This window comes from Euprymna scolopes, chromosome 27 (assembly GCF_053919585.1).
Source record: "Euprymna scolopes isolate OS-2025 chromosome 27, ASM5391958v1, whole genome shotgun sequence".
Classification (NCBI taxonomy): domain Eukaryota; kingdom Metazoa; phylum Mollusca; class Cephalopoda; order Sepiida; family Sepiolidae; genus Euprymna; species Euprymna scolopes.
In genome coordinates, this window is record NC_136508.1 from 51,456,507 (window position 1) to 51,474,185 (window position 17,679).

Genomic DNA, 17,679 nt, shown 5'->3' on the forward strand with positions numbered 1-17,679 from the left:
ACACCCTGTACTTTGTTTGAAAGAGGAAATTAATTAAAGGAAATTGATTAAAGGAAATTAATTAATGCTTGATGAAATGTTTAATTATTTGTGTGTTATTTTTTATCTCAACTTCTTTTTTTTTTTTTTAACCTTTGCTCAATTTTAATTTTGATTTTTAGGCCGTTTGTCGAAACACGTGCCGCTGTCTATGGACTTGACATGTTTAGAGAAATAGGATTTCAGCGAGATTCCCAGGGGGAATATAAGTCTCGAGCAGCTTCACATATGGACTGTTTCAAGTAAGTCGTCATCATGCTTAATTTGTAGTAATGGAATGATTTCGATATTTATCCTGGTTCCGATGCAGTTCTTTTCTACATGTTGTGTTGTGGACGTCTGTATATCATAAGGGGAGGTTGTATATCTTATATATATTTATAAGCTTTTATTATCGTCTGGTGGAGGTTGTATCTCTTATATATATTTATAAGCTCTGGTGGTGAGAAATGCATTCTATATATACAGGTGTATACACCTGTGTCTATGTAGGTATGTTCGTCCATGACATCTAGCATTGTGATAGTCTAGAGTTCATTGTATGTGTATGTACATATTATTACGAATTCTTATTACGAATGCAAACAAAAATGACAACAACACATTCATGAGTTACAACTGAACATTAAAACACATGTTCCCTGGGTTTGATACATCTTGCTGAAATAAGAAAGTATAGACAAATGAACAGTGTATGAAAATAACGACGACACGACACACAATGGTAACGTTCAGTGTTAAATTTTATTACAAAACAATAAACTGTGGTAGGGAGGCAGGGATGAGATTAAATAAAAATAAAAAAAAACATAAAGATGGGGAAGGAGTATCTTCATATACTATGTACAAATGCTGACGAAAAATGAAACGATACAAAAACACATTAATATCAACAGATACCATGGCAAAAGGAACTCATTAACTCAATATATGAGAGAGATGTTCATAAATACACTTATAGTTTTTTTTAAAATTTGTTTTCCTCTTTTTTTTTTTGCTTTAATGGGAATTTTACCACCGTTTTGTTCGCTTCGGATGACAGTTCGTAACATACGATATTCTTAATATAGTATCCATCCAATGTTTTGGTTATTCTTACGGTATCATGTCTCTTGTATTCATGGAATTAACATTCTGTATTTCGATGACGACGCCGATTTTGTTCTCCCAGACATTATCTCTTTCCTTTCGTTGTTGATGGGGAGTGGGGGGGGGCGTTCTCTGTCGTTTGGTAGAGTGGTGGAAAATTTACCACCTCTGCTCGGCAGGGATCTCTTCTGTACCCAAAAGGTCTCTTTTCCTCTTTTTCCCTCTCTCTCTCTCTCTCTCTTCTCTATACATGTCTTATCCCTCTCTTTTCTTTCTTTGTTGCTTAGCAACTAGCAGGAGTTAGGTCGAAAAGTATGTCGCTGACCGGGTCATTTGCCAACTTGCGTGTTAAAAGGCTTTTCTCACCTCTCTCTCCTACTCCTATACTATTTTTTTCTCTCTCTCTCTCTCTCTTTTTAGGTTTAACATCTCCCTCTTTCTGTTACATGATAAAGGGCTGGCCCATTTTCATGTAAGTAAAAAAATAGGGAATTAGTTAAATGTAAATATGAAATAGGATAGTCAAGGATTCGAACTTGCGAAGCTGGATTTGGAATTGAAAATTCTAATCCTAAGTTAAAATAAATACAGAATGTTATTGAAATAAGGAATGTGGAATCGCATTTGTTTAGCTTACATATCAGTTATTGGAAAGGAATGTAATGATGAAATTTGTTTCTGTTATAAAAATGAAAATTAAAATAAGGAATTTAATCGTCAATTGAAATTGTAAACATATTTCGTAAAAATGTTATTTGAAAAATAGGTTACTGAACTCGGGGTCATGTCAAGTTTGGCAACGTGACGCATGTCATCTAACGTGCTTTATGAGCACATGTTTAATCATGCAATGACATGACGAGTTCTCAATATAGGTACAGTTTTTAGATGCAGTCTGAGAGTCTTGAAGAAGAGTCAGAGAGAAGCAGAGAGGTTAAGACCAATTCTCCGTTAGAATCAAGACACCCTCTAGAAGTGAGAGGGTTTTAGAAATAACCATGTAAAGAAACTTTGAATTCCTCAAGCGAAATCATGGACCGGTCATGAAATAACGGACGTCATCATCTTTGTGTATCTGCTTCTTCGTGTTGTTATTCAACAGAAAAGGTATTGTCCATTTATGTTCTAAGAACTTTGTGAAAATCATCATCTCAAAAATAGGTAAGAAATATATGTATCAATATTTATAGAAACACTCCCGTTCATACAGAACTGTCTCTCTCTTTATATATTCCTGTTTATGTCTCCAATATGCTATCTCTTACAACATGAACATCTTAAGACACATGAACACTCCTAAGACTGTCACAAATATGAACAACAACAAATAGCATCAGTCCTTTTCTAATAAGAATTACATAACATATACGAATATTTGGTGCCGTATTTGGTACTTCTAATAATAATACTATACAACGTTTCTTCTATACTGTCTCTTTCTCTCTCTCTCTCTTGGAAACTATGCTCATTTTGCCTCGGTGATAAAATATAAAAAAATAACAAAAAAAAAACGATACATTTCTCGTTGGTCTAAAATTAAATATTTCAATTTTCATTCAAATACATAATCTATTTAAGGATTATGTCACAATATAAATACATTTTCGTCAAGAACTTTATTTAAATGTACTTACACACACAACAAATTCTAGATTAGATGATCATAACGCTAGACACTTATAGATAAATACACGTATGTACACAAGTATTCGACAGATGTCCATCATTGTTCCGTCAAGAACAATGATATACATAAATGCCTTTACAACACAAAGGACGATTAACACTTATTTGACGTTTCAACCACTGGCCGATTAGGAACATATCTTGTTCATCTTGGCTGCAATGAAAATTCTCTCCAAGAACAACAGAGCCTAAGGGTTTATTTTCAGCAACTTTTTATTCCAGAGTGTTTTTTCTTGGAAAGTTGCAACACTGGTCCTATGAGGGCCACTCGAGGATAAGGGTTAATGCGTGTACAGTAGTCAATGGTAAAAGGTCATAGTAATTGTTAGTAGTTGAAATTTGGTAAATTGGTTACTTAAGGGGACGACTCAACAAGAATTTGTTTGCGTTGGACTTGAAGACGACCATATTGTAGTCAGTTGGAAAACAGGAAAACGAAAGAGTGCCACAGGCGTGCAATTCTAAGAAAGAAGCTTTGTTCATGGAATCTACGTTTCGGCACAGATAAAGAGTGAGGGAAATTATTGATAGTTGTTTCAGGTAGATGAGTGTTTTTCGTTAGGCCGGGGGGGGGGCTATAGATTGGAATTCAGATGAGCACCTGCCATGAAAATAACGCTAAAGCAAAGACAGGCTCGCGACATCTCTTCTGTGGGAAAGGTTGTAGGAAAGAGAAAAGGGCATCCCCCACTAGGCTACAAAGTCTATTTGACCAGCAGCTCCTGCCCAGATGTGGGGACAGCGATCCATCCTTGGACGTACCTGGCTCTTATACAGGTAGAGAATTGCATCAACAATGAGATATTTACTGGAGCGATAGGATGATCCCACCATTTTTCCAGCAGTGCTGGCAACAGATTTGATGTATGTGTTAAGTCAATTGTTTTTTGATAGATTTTGTATAGACAAACAACAGTTTTAAGTTTGAACTGATTTTTATAAGCATTGCAAATTGCAAACAACAAAATAAAAAAAAAATAACGCTGTCTTGTTACCAACTTAATACAATAACAGACTCGGATAATAGCTATTATAGTGAGGGTCACTTGGTATGATTCTGGATGACTAGACTCTTGTTAGGCAATCATATACACCCTTGAAGTGTATTAAAATTGCTGTTAAGAACAGGAAGTTACACTTGGTGTAAAATTTAGCTAGTAAAAAGAGAATTGCAACAATATGAATTCAACTAAATGATGAGCAGGATTCCAGGCTGTCTAGAACAGGGGTCTCCAAAGTTTTGGAGGAGGGTGGGGGGCATATCGTTGACTTTTTTTTTTTTTTTTTTTTTAGAACTATGCAGGGGGCGAAAAAAAAAAAAAAGTGACCTGGACGTGTTTTATACTGATTTGCTTATTAGCTTTGCTTTTTATTGAAACTGGTTCTCCCAAACCTCATTCTTTTAATCATTTTCTGAACAAAAAAGAAAACTCACTACATTTTTCACACATTTCTTTTTTTTTTTCTTTTTTTTAAATTTTTCCTGAATATTTTTACGTTTTTCATTAGAGTTCCATAGGCCAGATTAAAAACTTTGTCGGACCGGATTTGATCCGTGGGCCGTAGTATGTAAACCTCTGGCCTAGGTTATCTCATGACCAACTTAATTCTAGCATGTGTCTTGATCACATATTGTTTCTCTACGTACATCTTGTGTATAACGATTTAAACTTTGTATATTTTAGATGGGTGAAAAGAGACAGTTATTTGCCTGTCGGCAGTCAGAACTTAAAAGCAGTAGCAAAGGTGAGTGGAAACTTTCAATTTTTTTTTTTTTACTTTTATTAATTGCAAGAAAATCTTGAACATTTCATGCTTTCCATAATTTCTCATCCCCAAGAAAAAAGTAAAGAACCAGCTTTATGATGTATGTGTCCATGATGAAAAGAAAATATCTTATACCAAAAGTCACGTAAATTGATGAATTAATTTTATTTTCATTAAAAAAGTCATTCCGAAATGATTGATAGGAGTTTGTAGGCATTACGATGACACACAAAGCTGATTATAAACTCTATTTTTTGAAGAGCTATTTTAAGTGGTAGTTAAACCAGTGATAAATTTGAGTTTTACTAATGCTTCACCCCTTCCCGCTTGTCATGGTTATGGTTGTGGCATACACCTTGGGTTGGTTGGGCTGGCTCTTTTCAACAAGTTCATCACATCTTGATCGTTGCTTGACCAAGCAATTCAAGGCTGCTTCTGTTATGAGTGCAAGCTAATCACGGTTCCAGCGACGGACCTCATAAAGGTAAGGGTGCAGAATCATTTCACTATCCTGATCTAAGTTTAAAGTTAATCCTCGCAACATTTCTTCTAGCCTGGTGGTGGTACTCAATTGATGACTTCACAGATGAAGTCATCTGGATATCTTCAAAGGGTATTGCCAAACCAATGAAGGTGTCTGCTAAGGAGACATTTTGGGAGGAAGTAGATCCTGCAGCGAGTGCGAATTGTATAGCAGACACAAAGGATGCGGCATAGGTAGTGATAGTTGAATGTCTCCAATTTGCACATGTTAAGAATGGCTTTCTAAAATCTTGCAAAATTTGAATTATTTGGAACCATCTCCCTTGTCTTGAACTATTTACAAAATGATGTAGAGAGATTTTTGATTGTCATTTAGCCATGAAATTTTCTTTTCTTTTATTATTTTTTAAACAAAACTATCAATTTACGTGCTTCTTTTGTGTGCAATATTTTATCTCTGTCATGAGTACATACATCAGAAAGATTTTTGTTTTTTTATTTTTGTTTTTTTGGGGAGAGAGGAGGGAACTTAAACCAATATTTTTTTCATAGGAAAAAGACTCTTCTACCATTCTGTGATAAATAAATTCAAGAAGTCAATCACTAGAAGATTCTAAATTATCTGCCAGACCAAGTAAAGAATGGATACCCTGTAGCAGAAGACAAAAACTGGCGCATATTTCAAGTGATACCGGTTGTTCGACCTTGACATTGCCGTTGGTTACTTGTAAACACGTCAAATAGCAGACATGGTCAAATGTTCGTGAGCAAGATTTTTTAAAAATATATTTACAAAACGCATGAAATGGGTGACCAATTTGGGAATTCCAGGCACTGTATGTAGGAGGACATCGACACCTCCCTGCAAGTGTTGTAAAAACCTAACGGGAATATACATGCGACTGGGGATCGCTTGTAAATTTCATACTTTCATAGAACTTCCTCCCTCGGAGAAAGCTGGTTAAACCCAAATAGTTAGTGCTGTTTCACACACACACACACACACACACACACACACACACACACACACACATTTTGTTTTCACTAAGTTTGTTTTTTTTTTGTTTTTTTGCTGAGCCCTTACAGGACAACAACAAAAGTAAATATTGGCATGGGATTAAATATCTTTATTTATACATATATTTTTTAATATTATTTGGATTGTTCAGACTACTGTTCTCATCTTTAGTGCTATTTTATTTACTGCCTTCTCAGGAGGTTAGATACAAGGTCAAATTTGAGTTTAATGAAAGGGTCTCCATGGAACAAATTGGATTTGAACTTGGCACACCTATGTTGTCGGTTTATCTGAGTATGACTTTAAAAGACATCCAGTGATTAAGCCCTATTTGGGGGACTGTGGGGAACATGGAGTTGACTCTTAATTACCATTACTCCCCGGTCCACTTTAACTCAGACTGGTAATACCTGTTAGGGCATCAGGTGTTATCAGACCAGGCTGTCAGGAGATACTGGCTTCCTAACCAAAAAATGCACCAAACATTACAGGTGACCGGGGGCTGCCTGTGAATTTAATATTCTCTTGACACTTCCTCCTTTGGAAGAGGCCAGTTCAACCCACGTAGGGTAAATGCCATTCAGCAGCAACAATTGGCCTTATTGGCAAGATCACAGTGTAGTATCTGTCCTGATGTTGCACTTCGCCTTTTCTGACCTTGATCAGTGGAAAAAAAATCCTTCATAACCGAGACAATTTTTATTTTTGTTCTTATCCAAAATGCCCCTTTTTGGGGAACTGGATTTTCCCCCACATTAAAAACCGATATTGTGTCTAACTCTGCCCTCATGGGGAGGCAAGTAAATAGGAACAGCAACATTAGATCCTGTCAGTTATTCTCACAATATTTCGTTCGATGTAATTCTGACCTTCTTCAGCCGAAACATTGTGAGTAAACACTCGATGAGAATAGTAGTCTGAACAAACGAAATAATACGAATGATAAATGTTTATCTAAAAAATTCAGAAATATAATTTCCTTTTTATGCAAAACGGGTAAAGGTATTCATTTCCATTGATCTAGGCCAAATTACGATACGATCCTGTTGAGTTGGACCCAGAGGATATGTGCCGTATGGCCAGTGAAGAACCACAGGTAAGATTTTATTTTTTTTAATTAATGAATTGATACTTATCAAGGATCAAGGTTAATGATGATGAATAATATGAGATGATTGAAAATGCTTACATACCACTTACTAAATATAGTGGATCAAGAAGATAAAAATGGGCTTCCAATGTGCACTTTCTACACTACCATACATAACAGGAGGGGGAAAGAGAGAAAAATAAAAGTAGAGAGATAGAAGTTTTAATAAAAATTAGTTCTTTTTGCCCCTGCTAGTGCTATATATATATATATATATATATAATTATCATAGTAAATAATTATATAATAAAGAATTAAAAACATATTTAATCTGAAAAGGAAACACTATATATATATATATATATATATATATAAATTTAATAATTATCATAGTAAATAATTATATAATAAAGAATTAAAAACGTATTTAATCTGAAAAGGAAACACTATGTATATATATATATATATATATATATATATAAATTTAATAATTATCATAGTAAATAATTATATAATAAAGAATTAATCTGAAAAGGAAACAATATATATATATATATAAACTACATTTACTCACATAAAATTAATATACGAAAGTATAGATTTATGCATAAACTTCAAGTATTTACTTCAAAAGTGCTCAATACGTAGGTAGAGCTAGTTAGTAATTTATAAAATATATATGGCGATTAAGCTAAACTGAATATTCGGCGTTTCATCCACTCTAGGATTCGTCAGGCGCATAAGCCTGACGAATCCTAGAATGGATGAAATGCCGAATATTCAGTGTAGCTTAATCGCCATATATATTTTATAAATTACTAAAGAGCAAATAGTTAATAAAACATGTTAAAAAACACTTTGAAAAAGAATTAAAAACGTATTTAATCTGAAAAGGAAACACACACACATATATATATATATATATATATATATATATACAGTGATGATCATATTTATTGGCACGGTAAAATAAAAGTTAAATTTTGTCTAATAAATTCTAAAAAAGGGATTAAATTAAAGAAAATAACAAAGTATATTATGTATTTTTAACTGGCCTTTCCGATGCAGCAATCGGATTTTAGAAAAAATAAATAACAAAGGAACAACAAACATAATTGCAAAAAACCCTTGTTCAAAATTATTGGCACGATTTATTTAATAATCAATTGTATAGCCTTTGGCCTTGATTACCTTCCTCAGTCGCTTTTCATAGTTTACAACCAAGTTGTTGCACTCTTCAGTAGTAATTTTAGCCTACTCTTCCTGACAATAATCCTCCAATTGAATAAGATTCTTAGGCTTCCTTTGCATTACCCTCAATTTTAATGTTCTCCATAAATTTTCAATTGGATTAAGGTCTGGGCTTTGTGATGGCCACTCCAAAACATTAATATGATTGTCCTCAAGCCATTTCTTAGTCAGTTTAGCCGAATGGTTTGGGTCATTATCTTGCATGAACCACCAACGACGACCAAGTGAGAGCTCTTTAGCAGAGTCTTTCAGGTTTTCATCCAATATTTTAACATAATCTTCCTTTTTCATGCTACCTGTGACCTTAACAAGTCGCCCTGGTCCAGAGGCAGCAAAGGATCCCCAAAACATCAAACTGCCTCCACCGTGCTTCACTGTGGGTATGGTGTTCTTAGGCAGGAAAGCTTCGCCAGATTTTCTGTAAATATAAGACACTTTATTATGGCCAAATAACTCTATTTTCGTTTCGTCAGTCCATAGAACACGTTTCCAGAATGCAACATCTTTATCAATATGACGTTTTGCAAAGGCTAGCCTTGCTTTCAGGTGCATAGGCTTCAATAAGGGAGTCTTTCTCGGACGACATGCTTTTAAACCAGCTCTCTTCAAAACTCTACCAACTGTATGTCGAGATACATTCACTCCAGAGGTGCTCTGTTCATCAACAATCTCCCCAACAGAGATCCTTGGGTTTTGTTTTACTTGTCGAACAATTTTCCGTTCATCTCTTGGGGAAAGAATCCTTTTTCTCCCTCTACCCTCTAAACTCATAACGTGGCCTTACGATTTGAACTTGTTTATTATGGCTCTAACAGTGGATTTGGGAAGGTTTAGCTTCTTTGAAATCTTATCATAGCCCTCCCCATTGGTATGGCATGCTACAACAAGCTTCCTGACGTCGTCGCTGTGTTCCTTAGTTTTAACCATGGCGATTGAAAATTATAATTTAGTCACTTATAATAGTTTAAATAAATCGCTATCTAAAAATTATCTGAAAAAAATTATTCACTGAATTAGCGTTAAACAAGCATAATATGGCTATAAAAAAGTTGAGAAAGCACGTAAACCGGAAATTGATTGATATTATACTAATACTAAAAGAAAAACAAAGCCGTGCCAATAATTTTGAACAAGGGTTTTTTGCAATTATGTTTGTTGTTCCTTTGTTATTTATTTTTTCTAAAATCCGATTGCTGCATCGGAAAGGCCAGTTAAAAATACATAATATACTTTTTTATTTTCTTTAATTTAATCCCTTTTTTAGAATTTATTAGACAAAATTTAACTTTTATTTTACCGTGCCAATAAATATGATCATCACTGTATATATATATATATGTGTGTGTTTCCTTTTCAGATTAAATACTTTTTAATTCTTTTTCAAAGTGTTTTTTAACATGTTTTATTAACTATTTGCTCTTATATATATATATATATATATATATATATATATATATATATATATATATAGTAATGAAATCAAAAGGATGTAGTGTTTACCTGATATATGCCATGGTAAACTTCAATCTAATATAAATTTTGATTGTAAAGTTCAACTTACAGTTTTAATTTTCTTTCTCTTCAGTCCATATATATATATATATATATATTATTATATATATATATATATATATATATAAAAATTTGAGGTTGCTATTTTTCAAAGGTAAGGTAACCAGTGAAATATAATGAGGTTAATACAAGAGTGCTCAATACCAGGGTAGAACAAGTTACACTTTCAATTTGTCTTTACATTAGTAGTAATGTGTTGCTACACAGTCATGAGCATGTTTCAGTCTTCTAGTATTTAGTAACTAGAGACCTCTTTAGGCAACAACGCTTATATGCAAAAGCGGAATTCTTATATATATATATATATATATATATATATATAGCACAATCACATTGACACACTGGTTCCCGCCAAATCACTGAATTTAAGCAACGATGAGCCTACTAAGTACCAGATGAGTGACCATTGGGAAGGCTAGGCGCTGTATGTATCACGCAGAGTCATAGAAATTTCCAGGTTGTTATCTGAGGGCGCATTTATCTTACTGGGCAAGATGCACCCCCGAATCAAGACGGAAAGCAACGGGAAACTACTGTCTTTACTTGTCTTCCCGAGATTACCATGGCTCTAAAATTTGGAGAGCCCTGGTCGTCAACGCTGTTAAAACAGCAGGGCTGCTGCTGATGCTGAGCTATACAAGCACCATATTTGCATATGAGTAGGATGGTATATACTCAGTAGATTCAAATTAACTCACATTTTAAATTGGTTTGTTGTCTAAATAAATCTATTTATGCCAAGGATATATTTTATTTACGTTTTTGTTCTGTATGTATTTTTATTTTATTATGTTATATAACTGCTTCCCTTTTTTTGTTTAATGTTTTCGTAGATGTTATCCAACTATTCTGTATCTGATGCAGTGGCCACTTATTATTTGTACATGAAATACGTGCATCCATTCATCTTTGCTTTGTGCACAATTATCCCCCTTGAACCGGACGAGGTAAGTGATTATCTCCCATTTTTAATTCATATTAGTGCGTTTTTTTTTTTTTTTTTTTCTTCACACAGTGATCACCACTTATAAAGGCCCGGAAGCCACTCAGGGATAAGGGTTATTGCAAGTACATTACGTTAGTGTGGAGATTTGATGAAGTGTTTACTTAAGGGGGCGGTTCATTAGGAATTTGTTAACATTGGACTTGAAGACATCCAAGTTGTAGTCTGGTGGGAAGCAGGCAGACGGAACAGAGTTCCACAGGCGTGCAGTTCTAAGAAAGAAGCTTTGTTCATGGAATCCGCGTTTTGATTTAGGCACAGATATAGAGTGGGGAAAATTTTTCACAGTGGATTCAGCTAGATGGGTGTTTTTCGTGAAAGATTGGCGAGGGGGGACCAGTGCTTGTTAATATATTCGATAGAGAATTGGCTCTGTAATAATAAATACGAAATTTGCATGAATTGAAATATATCTTAAGTGTATTTTACAACCGGGCAAGACCTCTTCTCAGTAATGTATGAAAATAAGATGTTTGCTAAGATAGTTGATAGATCAATTTTTTAAATATGTTAAAAATTTAAATGTTTAAATAAGTCAAAACAACAGTACTTACTTAATTGTCATGTCGAAAATAGTAATATATCCAAAAATTACAAAGAATTCATAGAATAGAACAATTACTATTGTGTTTTTAGTTGAAAAAAGTCTATTGCTATCGGTTATGATGGCCATAAAGTGACTAAAAGAGAGATAAGTATGTCCCTTGTAGCGCAATCTTCAAGGTGTTCACATGTATGGAAAATGCCATTTCCCACAATTTTCCATAAAAATTACTTTTAATTATAAGTAATTTCCTACTCAATGAATTTTCATAATTTTTTGGATATATTACAATTTTCAGCATGATAAGTAAGTACTGGTATCTTTGCTTAAAACCGCATATTTTAAAAATTTGATCTGTCAACTCCATCTTAACAAGTACCTTCTTATTTTTATACATTACTGGCGGGGGGGGGGGGGGTCTTCCCCGGTTGTAAAATACACTTAGATATATTTCATTTCATGCAGATTTTGTATTTATTATTACAGAGCCAATTCTCTATTGAATATTATATTGTACCTAATATATAGTACTGCTTTCAAAAGTTTAAAAAACAAATGATTTGATTGCCTTTGAAACCAAAACATTTAGTGTTCCAGCTACGTTCCCTACCATTTGAGCTACGGACAGCTAGATAAGAAAGATTTAAACTTAAACCACTTGTTGAAATGAACGTTTTTGCATTTCGACTTGCTGACATATTTCTGTACGCGTTATTCATCCATCCAAACAAAGATTTTACTTGTTATAAACCATCCTTGGTGTATGATTGCTATTTCTTGTTAATTTCAGTGTTTAAGTGTTTATCAGTTAAGTATTTTCATACAGACACACGCACATTTATTGTTTTGTTTATATAGATTAGCAAACCCATGATGTTGTATTGTGTTTATTCGCTTATGTATTTATACCCTTAATGAATTGTGAAGGTAAATTGATCTTTGAAATGTAATTCAGTGAGGTAGAGAAACATTTTAGTTGTTTGTTTGTATCATTGATATTTTATACCAACGCATTTCAGGTGAAAACATTATCACGTACTTACGTGTCATGTCGAAATAAGTATAAAATTCTAAAAATTACGGAAAATAATCTAGTTGAAAAATAATTTTTTTTTTTTTTTTTTTACACGGTGGTCACCACTTATCAAGGCCCGGAAGCCACTAAGTACAGTACGTTAGTGTGGAGATTTGCTGAAGTGTTTACTTAAGGGGGCGGTTCATTAGGAATTTGTTAACGTTGGACGTGAAGACATCCAAGTTGTAGTCAGGTGGGAAGCAGGCAGATGGAACAGAGTTCCACAGGCGTGCAGTTCTAAGAAAGAAGCTTTGTTCATGGAATCCACGTTTTGATTTAGGCACAGATAAAGAGTGGGGGAAATTTTTCACAGTGGATTCAGCTAGACGGGTGTTTTTCGTGAAAGATTGGCGAGGGGGGACCAGAGATTGGAGTTCAGACGAACACCTGCCATGGAAATAACGATAAAACAAGGATAGGCTCGCAACGTCTCTTCTGTGGGAGAGAGGTTGCAGGTAATTACAAGTGAAAAATAGAGTTTATCGAATTATCAAGTGTTATTGTGTTTTAATGTGTATGAGTTGTGCGATCAATTCAGTATGACAAACAAGGGAAATAACCTTTGATTAGATTTACTAAAATTATAAGTTCACCATTTTTAAACAAAATGTAATTGTTAATGATTTTTATTTTTTTTGTTAAGAATACATCTAGCATAGATCGTTTTTCACTTGAAATACATTGGTTTAAAAGTCACTAATTTAAACAAGCCTTTTGCAAATAAACTTAGTTATGACGAATAAACACATGACAAACGTTTTGATTAGATGATTTACAAGGTGCCTTCAATAAGTTTCCAGACTATTTTTCCTATGGACTCTTTATTGATAGTACATACATGAAACTCTAGGCCCTTTTGAAGTAATCTTCTCCGGCTGCAGTGCACTTGTTGTACCATTCCAAGAACTTCTGGAAGACCCTAGGGAATTCCTCTTGTGTAAGTGTGTCAATGTTTCATCTCCTCAATTGTCTCATAACGACAGCCTCTAATGTTTTCCTTCAGCTTAGGGATAACCAAAAGTCACAGGGAGCAAGATCTGGAGAATAGGGAGGGTGAGGAACTGTCCTGATGCCCATTACAACATCTTTCTTTCTGATTTTCTCTGAGCACTCTTGGGACAAACTTTGCGCAAATCTTCCACATCTTCAGTTCCTTGCGAATAATAGTGTGTACAGTTCCCACACTGACATCAAATTGTGCACTGATTGTTTCTATAGACACAGGATGGTTTTTACCCATGAAATTCTTTATTTGGCCAATCAACTCTGATGATGTTCTGACTTCCTTATTCCTCCCATACCTCTCGTCATCCCTCAGTTTCCTTGCCTTCCTTAAATCTCTTATGCTGCTCAAAAACTGATACTCGATTCATGCAAGATGGTCCAAAAGCCGTCTGAAGCATTCCATACGTTTCTGTGTCATTTTTTTCCAAGTTTAAAACAGAATTTTATTGCATATCATTCCTCTAAATTGTCCTCACGTCCAGATTGGATTTTTGAAATTCACCAGTTCTGACAATTAGGCTTTAGTAGGGTGTATTCTAATTCCTGCTGTAGCTGCAGGGCTCAACATTGCGAGTGGAATAGTCACATTTGCGAGTGATTTTTCAAAGTGGCCACTAGAAGTAATGAAACGCTTATCTTTTGGCAATTTGTATTTCTTTCACTGACGATATTGAGTGAAAATTATCTTTTTAACTTTTTTTTTTAATAAAACGAACAGAGTTAAATTATTTTAGTAATAAAAGTTTTATAGAACACTATACTCTTTTTTATCTTTTTTTTTTACGAAGGTTGTTTAAAAAATATCTAAAGAAATTATCTACATATCGACATAAAATTTGTTGTATGTTTAGAATTACACTTGTTAAAAACAACACAGAAAAATCTTTATGGTGTACATACTCGTCACAGAACGAAAACGTCATATTCTAAAAATCATGTAGTTTGGCTAGTAACTTTTCTATTTGGCTAGTAAACGGAAACATTTAATTGTCAAAGGTCAACTAAAGATAAATTTGTCCGAAGAGCCCTGAGCTGTTCATTTGAACCTGAAATCATGAAAATTGGTCAGTCATCTCATAAGGTGTATAACATGGACATAGTGAACTTTCAAGAGTTTACAACAATTTTTAAATGCTTGTACGAAAAAGTTTGGAAACTTAATTAAGGCACCTCGTATATATAATGTTATTCAGCAGCAGTTGCATTTGGGATAATTAATGGCTAGCCAGTATCCACTTAAAAAGGTCAGTCTTCTGTCAATCTATGAACATTACAATAAAAAAAATGCAACTGTCTCGACATTTCCCTTGACTGGACAGTCATTAAATTTGAAAGACTCTGAATGCATAATAAGCACAGCATGGAACATCGTATCTGTAGCATTTTGCACTTCCTGTCCAACCTTTATCTTTGTTACATTGCTTTTTTTGTTGTTTTATTTTTTTTTGCTACAATTGGTTAACTACTGCCGTCATAATAATCTAATATATAAAACTCACCACGTCTGTCTGTCTGTCTGTCTCCATATTTTCAAACTCTTGTCTCCTCCGAAACTAAAAGTTGCAGAGCAACGCTAGGGTCCTCAAATAATTGGATTTTTTATGGACTCCACTTTTTTGGGTCTTTAGCTGGTTAAAATAGTTTTTAAGCCGTCAAAATGAGGCGAAAATTTAAAAAATTGTTAAACATTTTGTCCATTCATCTTAGTTTATTTTTAATCAGTTCATATGCGTGTCACATTGTTACAGTGGTTACGTCACCAGTTTTGAATGCTACAGTTTTAATTTCGATTCTAGCTGATGGCACCTAAATCAGGACCCTGTAATAATAGATATAAAATCTGGACGGATTAAAATATCATATTTTATGACCGGCCAAAACTAGCTATTTTATATAATTTTAACTTTTCATTTCAGGTTTTACGTAAAGGTTCTGGTACTCTTTGCGAAGCCTTGCTTATGGTGCAGGCTTACCATGCAAACATTGTTTTTCCAAATAAGCAAGAAGCAGTGCTGAACAAACTGACTGAAGATGGTCATTTACTTGATTCAGAAACCTATGTCGGTGGTCACGTCGAGGCTCTGGAATCTGGCGTTTTTAGAGCAGACATTCCTTGTCGATTCAGAATGGTAAAGTAGTTATTACATTTTTAGTTCTTGTCCAGAACATCCCTTATATTAAAAAACGAAAATTAAGATAAATCAGTATGATGTACGTATTTATGATAAAATGAAAATATCATATTCCAAAAATCCTGTCAAGTAGTTTTATTTTTAAATCAGAAAATAAAATTTTATGAGTATCCCACTGTTTGATCCATCATTTTGAAAAGAAAAAAAAATTCTAGAAAGACAGAGATAACTCAACAATAATTCATACTTATTAGATTCATGTTGTAATGCCTACCTCCTTATCTATCTGGTCGGGCTCCTTGGCCAGACCAAAGTGACTTTCTCTCTCCAGATTTCCTTGTCTTCCATCAGCTGCCTCAGATCTTCACGATCACAGTTAACGTCATGTGCAATTTGCTGGATGTACGTTGATCTAGGTTGTCTTATGCTTGTGTGCCCGTGCCATGGAGTCCACAACAATAAATTTCTCACCAGCTCTTGTTTGCTCCTCTGGCACTGATTGGCAAATCGTAGACGTCGCTCCCTGATGGTAGTAGATATGGCAGGTAGGTTGCCATAAAGTTGCTGCTTCCCCTACCTCATTAATTGCTTAAAAATGATTTTCTTTTATAAAAATTAAAGCTACTTGATCAATTTAGGTGATTTTTGGAATATAATATTTCTGTTTTGTTATGAGTTCATGCATCATACAGTTTTTTTTTGTTTAGTTTTGTTTTTAAATATAGGGCCATTCTGAACAAATTTTTAAAATTTATTTTAATGTGAATTTTGTTTTCTTGGGATTGTAGTGGATAAAACATGTCAAACTTTATTCAGTTGAAAAATAATTAAGCTGAAATTTTACTTGAATAAAAAAAATAAAAAAAAAACTTTTTTAATAACCCTAGTGGACACTAACCGGAAATTTGTTGAATGTTAATTTATTTTTTACGAAAGTTTGAAATGCATGTTTTCTTCAACCCATTCTTTTTTGACAAGTAACAGCTGTTTGAGGATGTTTTGTAGTCATTAAAATGAAAATATTTGGTAACACATTTTATCGGTCATCAAGTCGGATATTCACTTTTGAAAGAATAATTTACCTGCATGTGAACATCTGTATGAATGTTGTATTTGAAATCCTGAAAGGAAACCTGATGGAACTTCTCTTCACCGACATCGCAATTCATACCAATGAATCTCAGCTCTGATATTTTCTTTCAATATTCAAACACTCAACTGCCTATCCTCCCCATTTCGTATAAGCTGTAATGTTTTCTCTCGGCTGTCAAACATTCAACTCTCTGTCTTTCCCAGCAGCTATTCTCCTCATATGCAAATGAATTCTACATATAAAAGAAATCCTGCTACAAACACTAGTTTTATTTTTTTTGCTTATTTTTCTTTCTGCGATACCTGCACTTGTCATGCCAAACAAGTGTAGCTGCTTTTTGTGAGTAGTTTCTTCTATTGCAGTTTTCTGCAGCCTCCATTCATATGTATCAAAATTGGAGCAGGGAATAAGCCAGATGCAATAAAATTTTAACAAAATAATTTCTCTAATTTCATGTTTTTCTAGCCAGCATCATGGAGTTGAATTTTTTTTCTTATCATTTCCAATTTATAGTAGACTAGCAGATGTTGCCCTAGTCAAAAGTGTTACATATTTCTATTAAAACTTCCATGTCTTTATTAGTTTCTCCATCTTTTTATTTTTACCTCTCCTCTGTTTTTCCTCCTCCCTCTTTTTCTATGCCCAGTCCATTCCTCTCTCTGTAAACACACACACACACGCACCAACAACTCTTTTTTTTTTTTATAGATTCCCTGAGGAATAAGAGAAATAACTCCTTGATTAAACAAAAAATTAGTCATCTTGCTTTAGTTAATGCATAAAACAACAAAATCTGTGACAAAGAATATTTTTTTTTTCTAAATTTTAAATA

The 17,679-nt window shown here is 34.0% G+C and overlaps 1 protein-coding gene across 1 annotated transcript in view; it reads left to right on the top strand.

Moving 5' to 3' along the window:
* LOC145248856 (DNA polymerase epsilon catalytic subunit A-like) overlaps positions 1-17,679 on the top strand; it is a 191,724-nt gene that overhangs the window by 43,665 nt on the left and 130,380 nt on the right. The window contains exons 11-15 of the mRNA XM_080110580.1: positions 162-281; positions 4,500-4,560; positions 7,107-7,178; positions 10,829-10,942; positions 15,539-15,751. Of these exons, the coding sequence (XP_079966706.1) occupies positions 162-281; positions 4,500-4,560; positions 7,107-7,178; positions 10,829-10,942; positions 15,539-15,751 (580 nt within the window). The remainder of the gene's footprint in view (positions 1-161; positions 282-4,499; positions 4,561-7,106; positions 7,179-10,828; positions 10,943-15,538; positions 15,752-17,679) is intronic.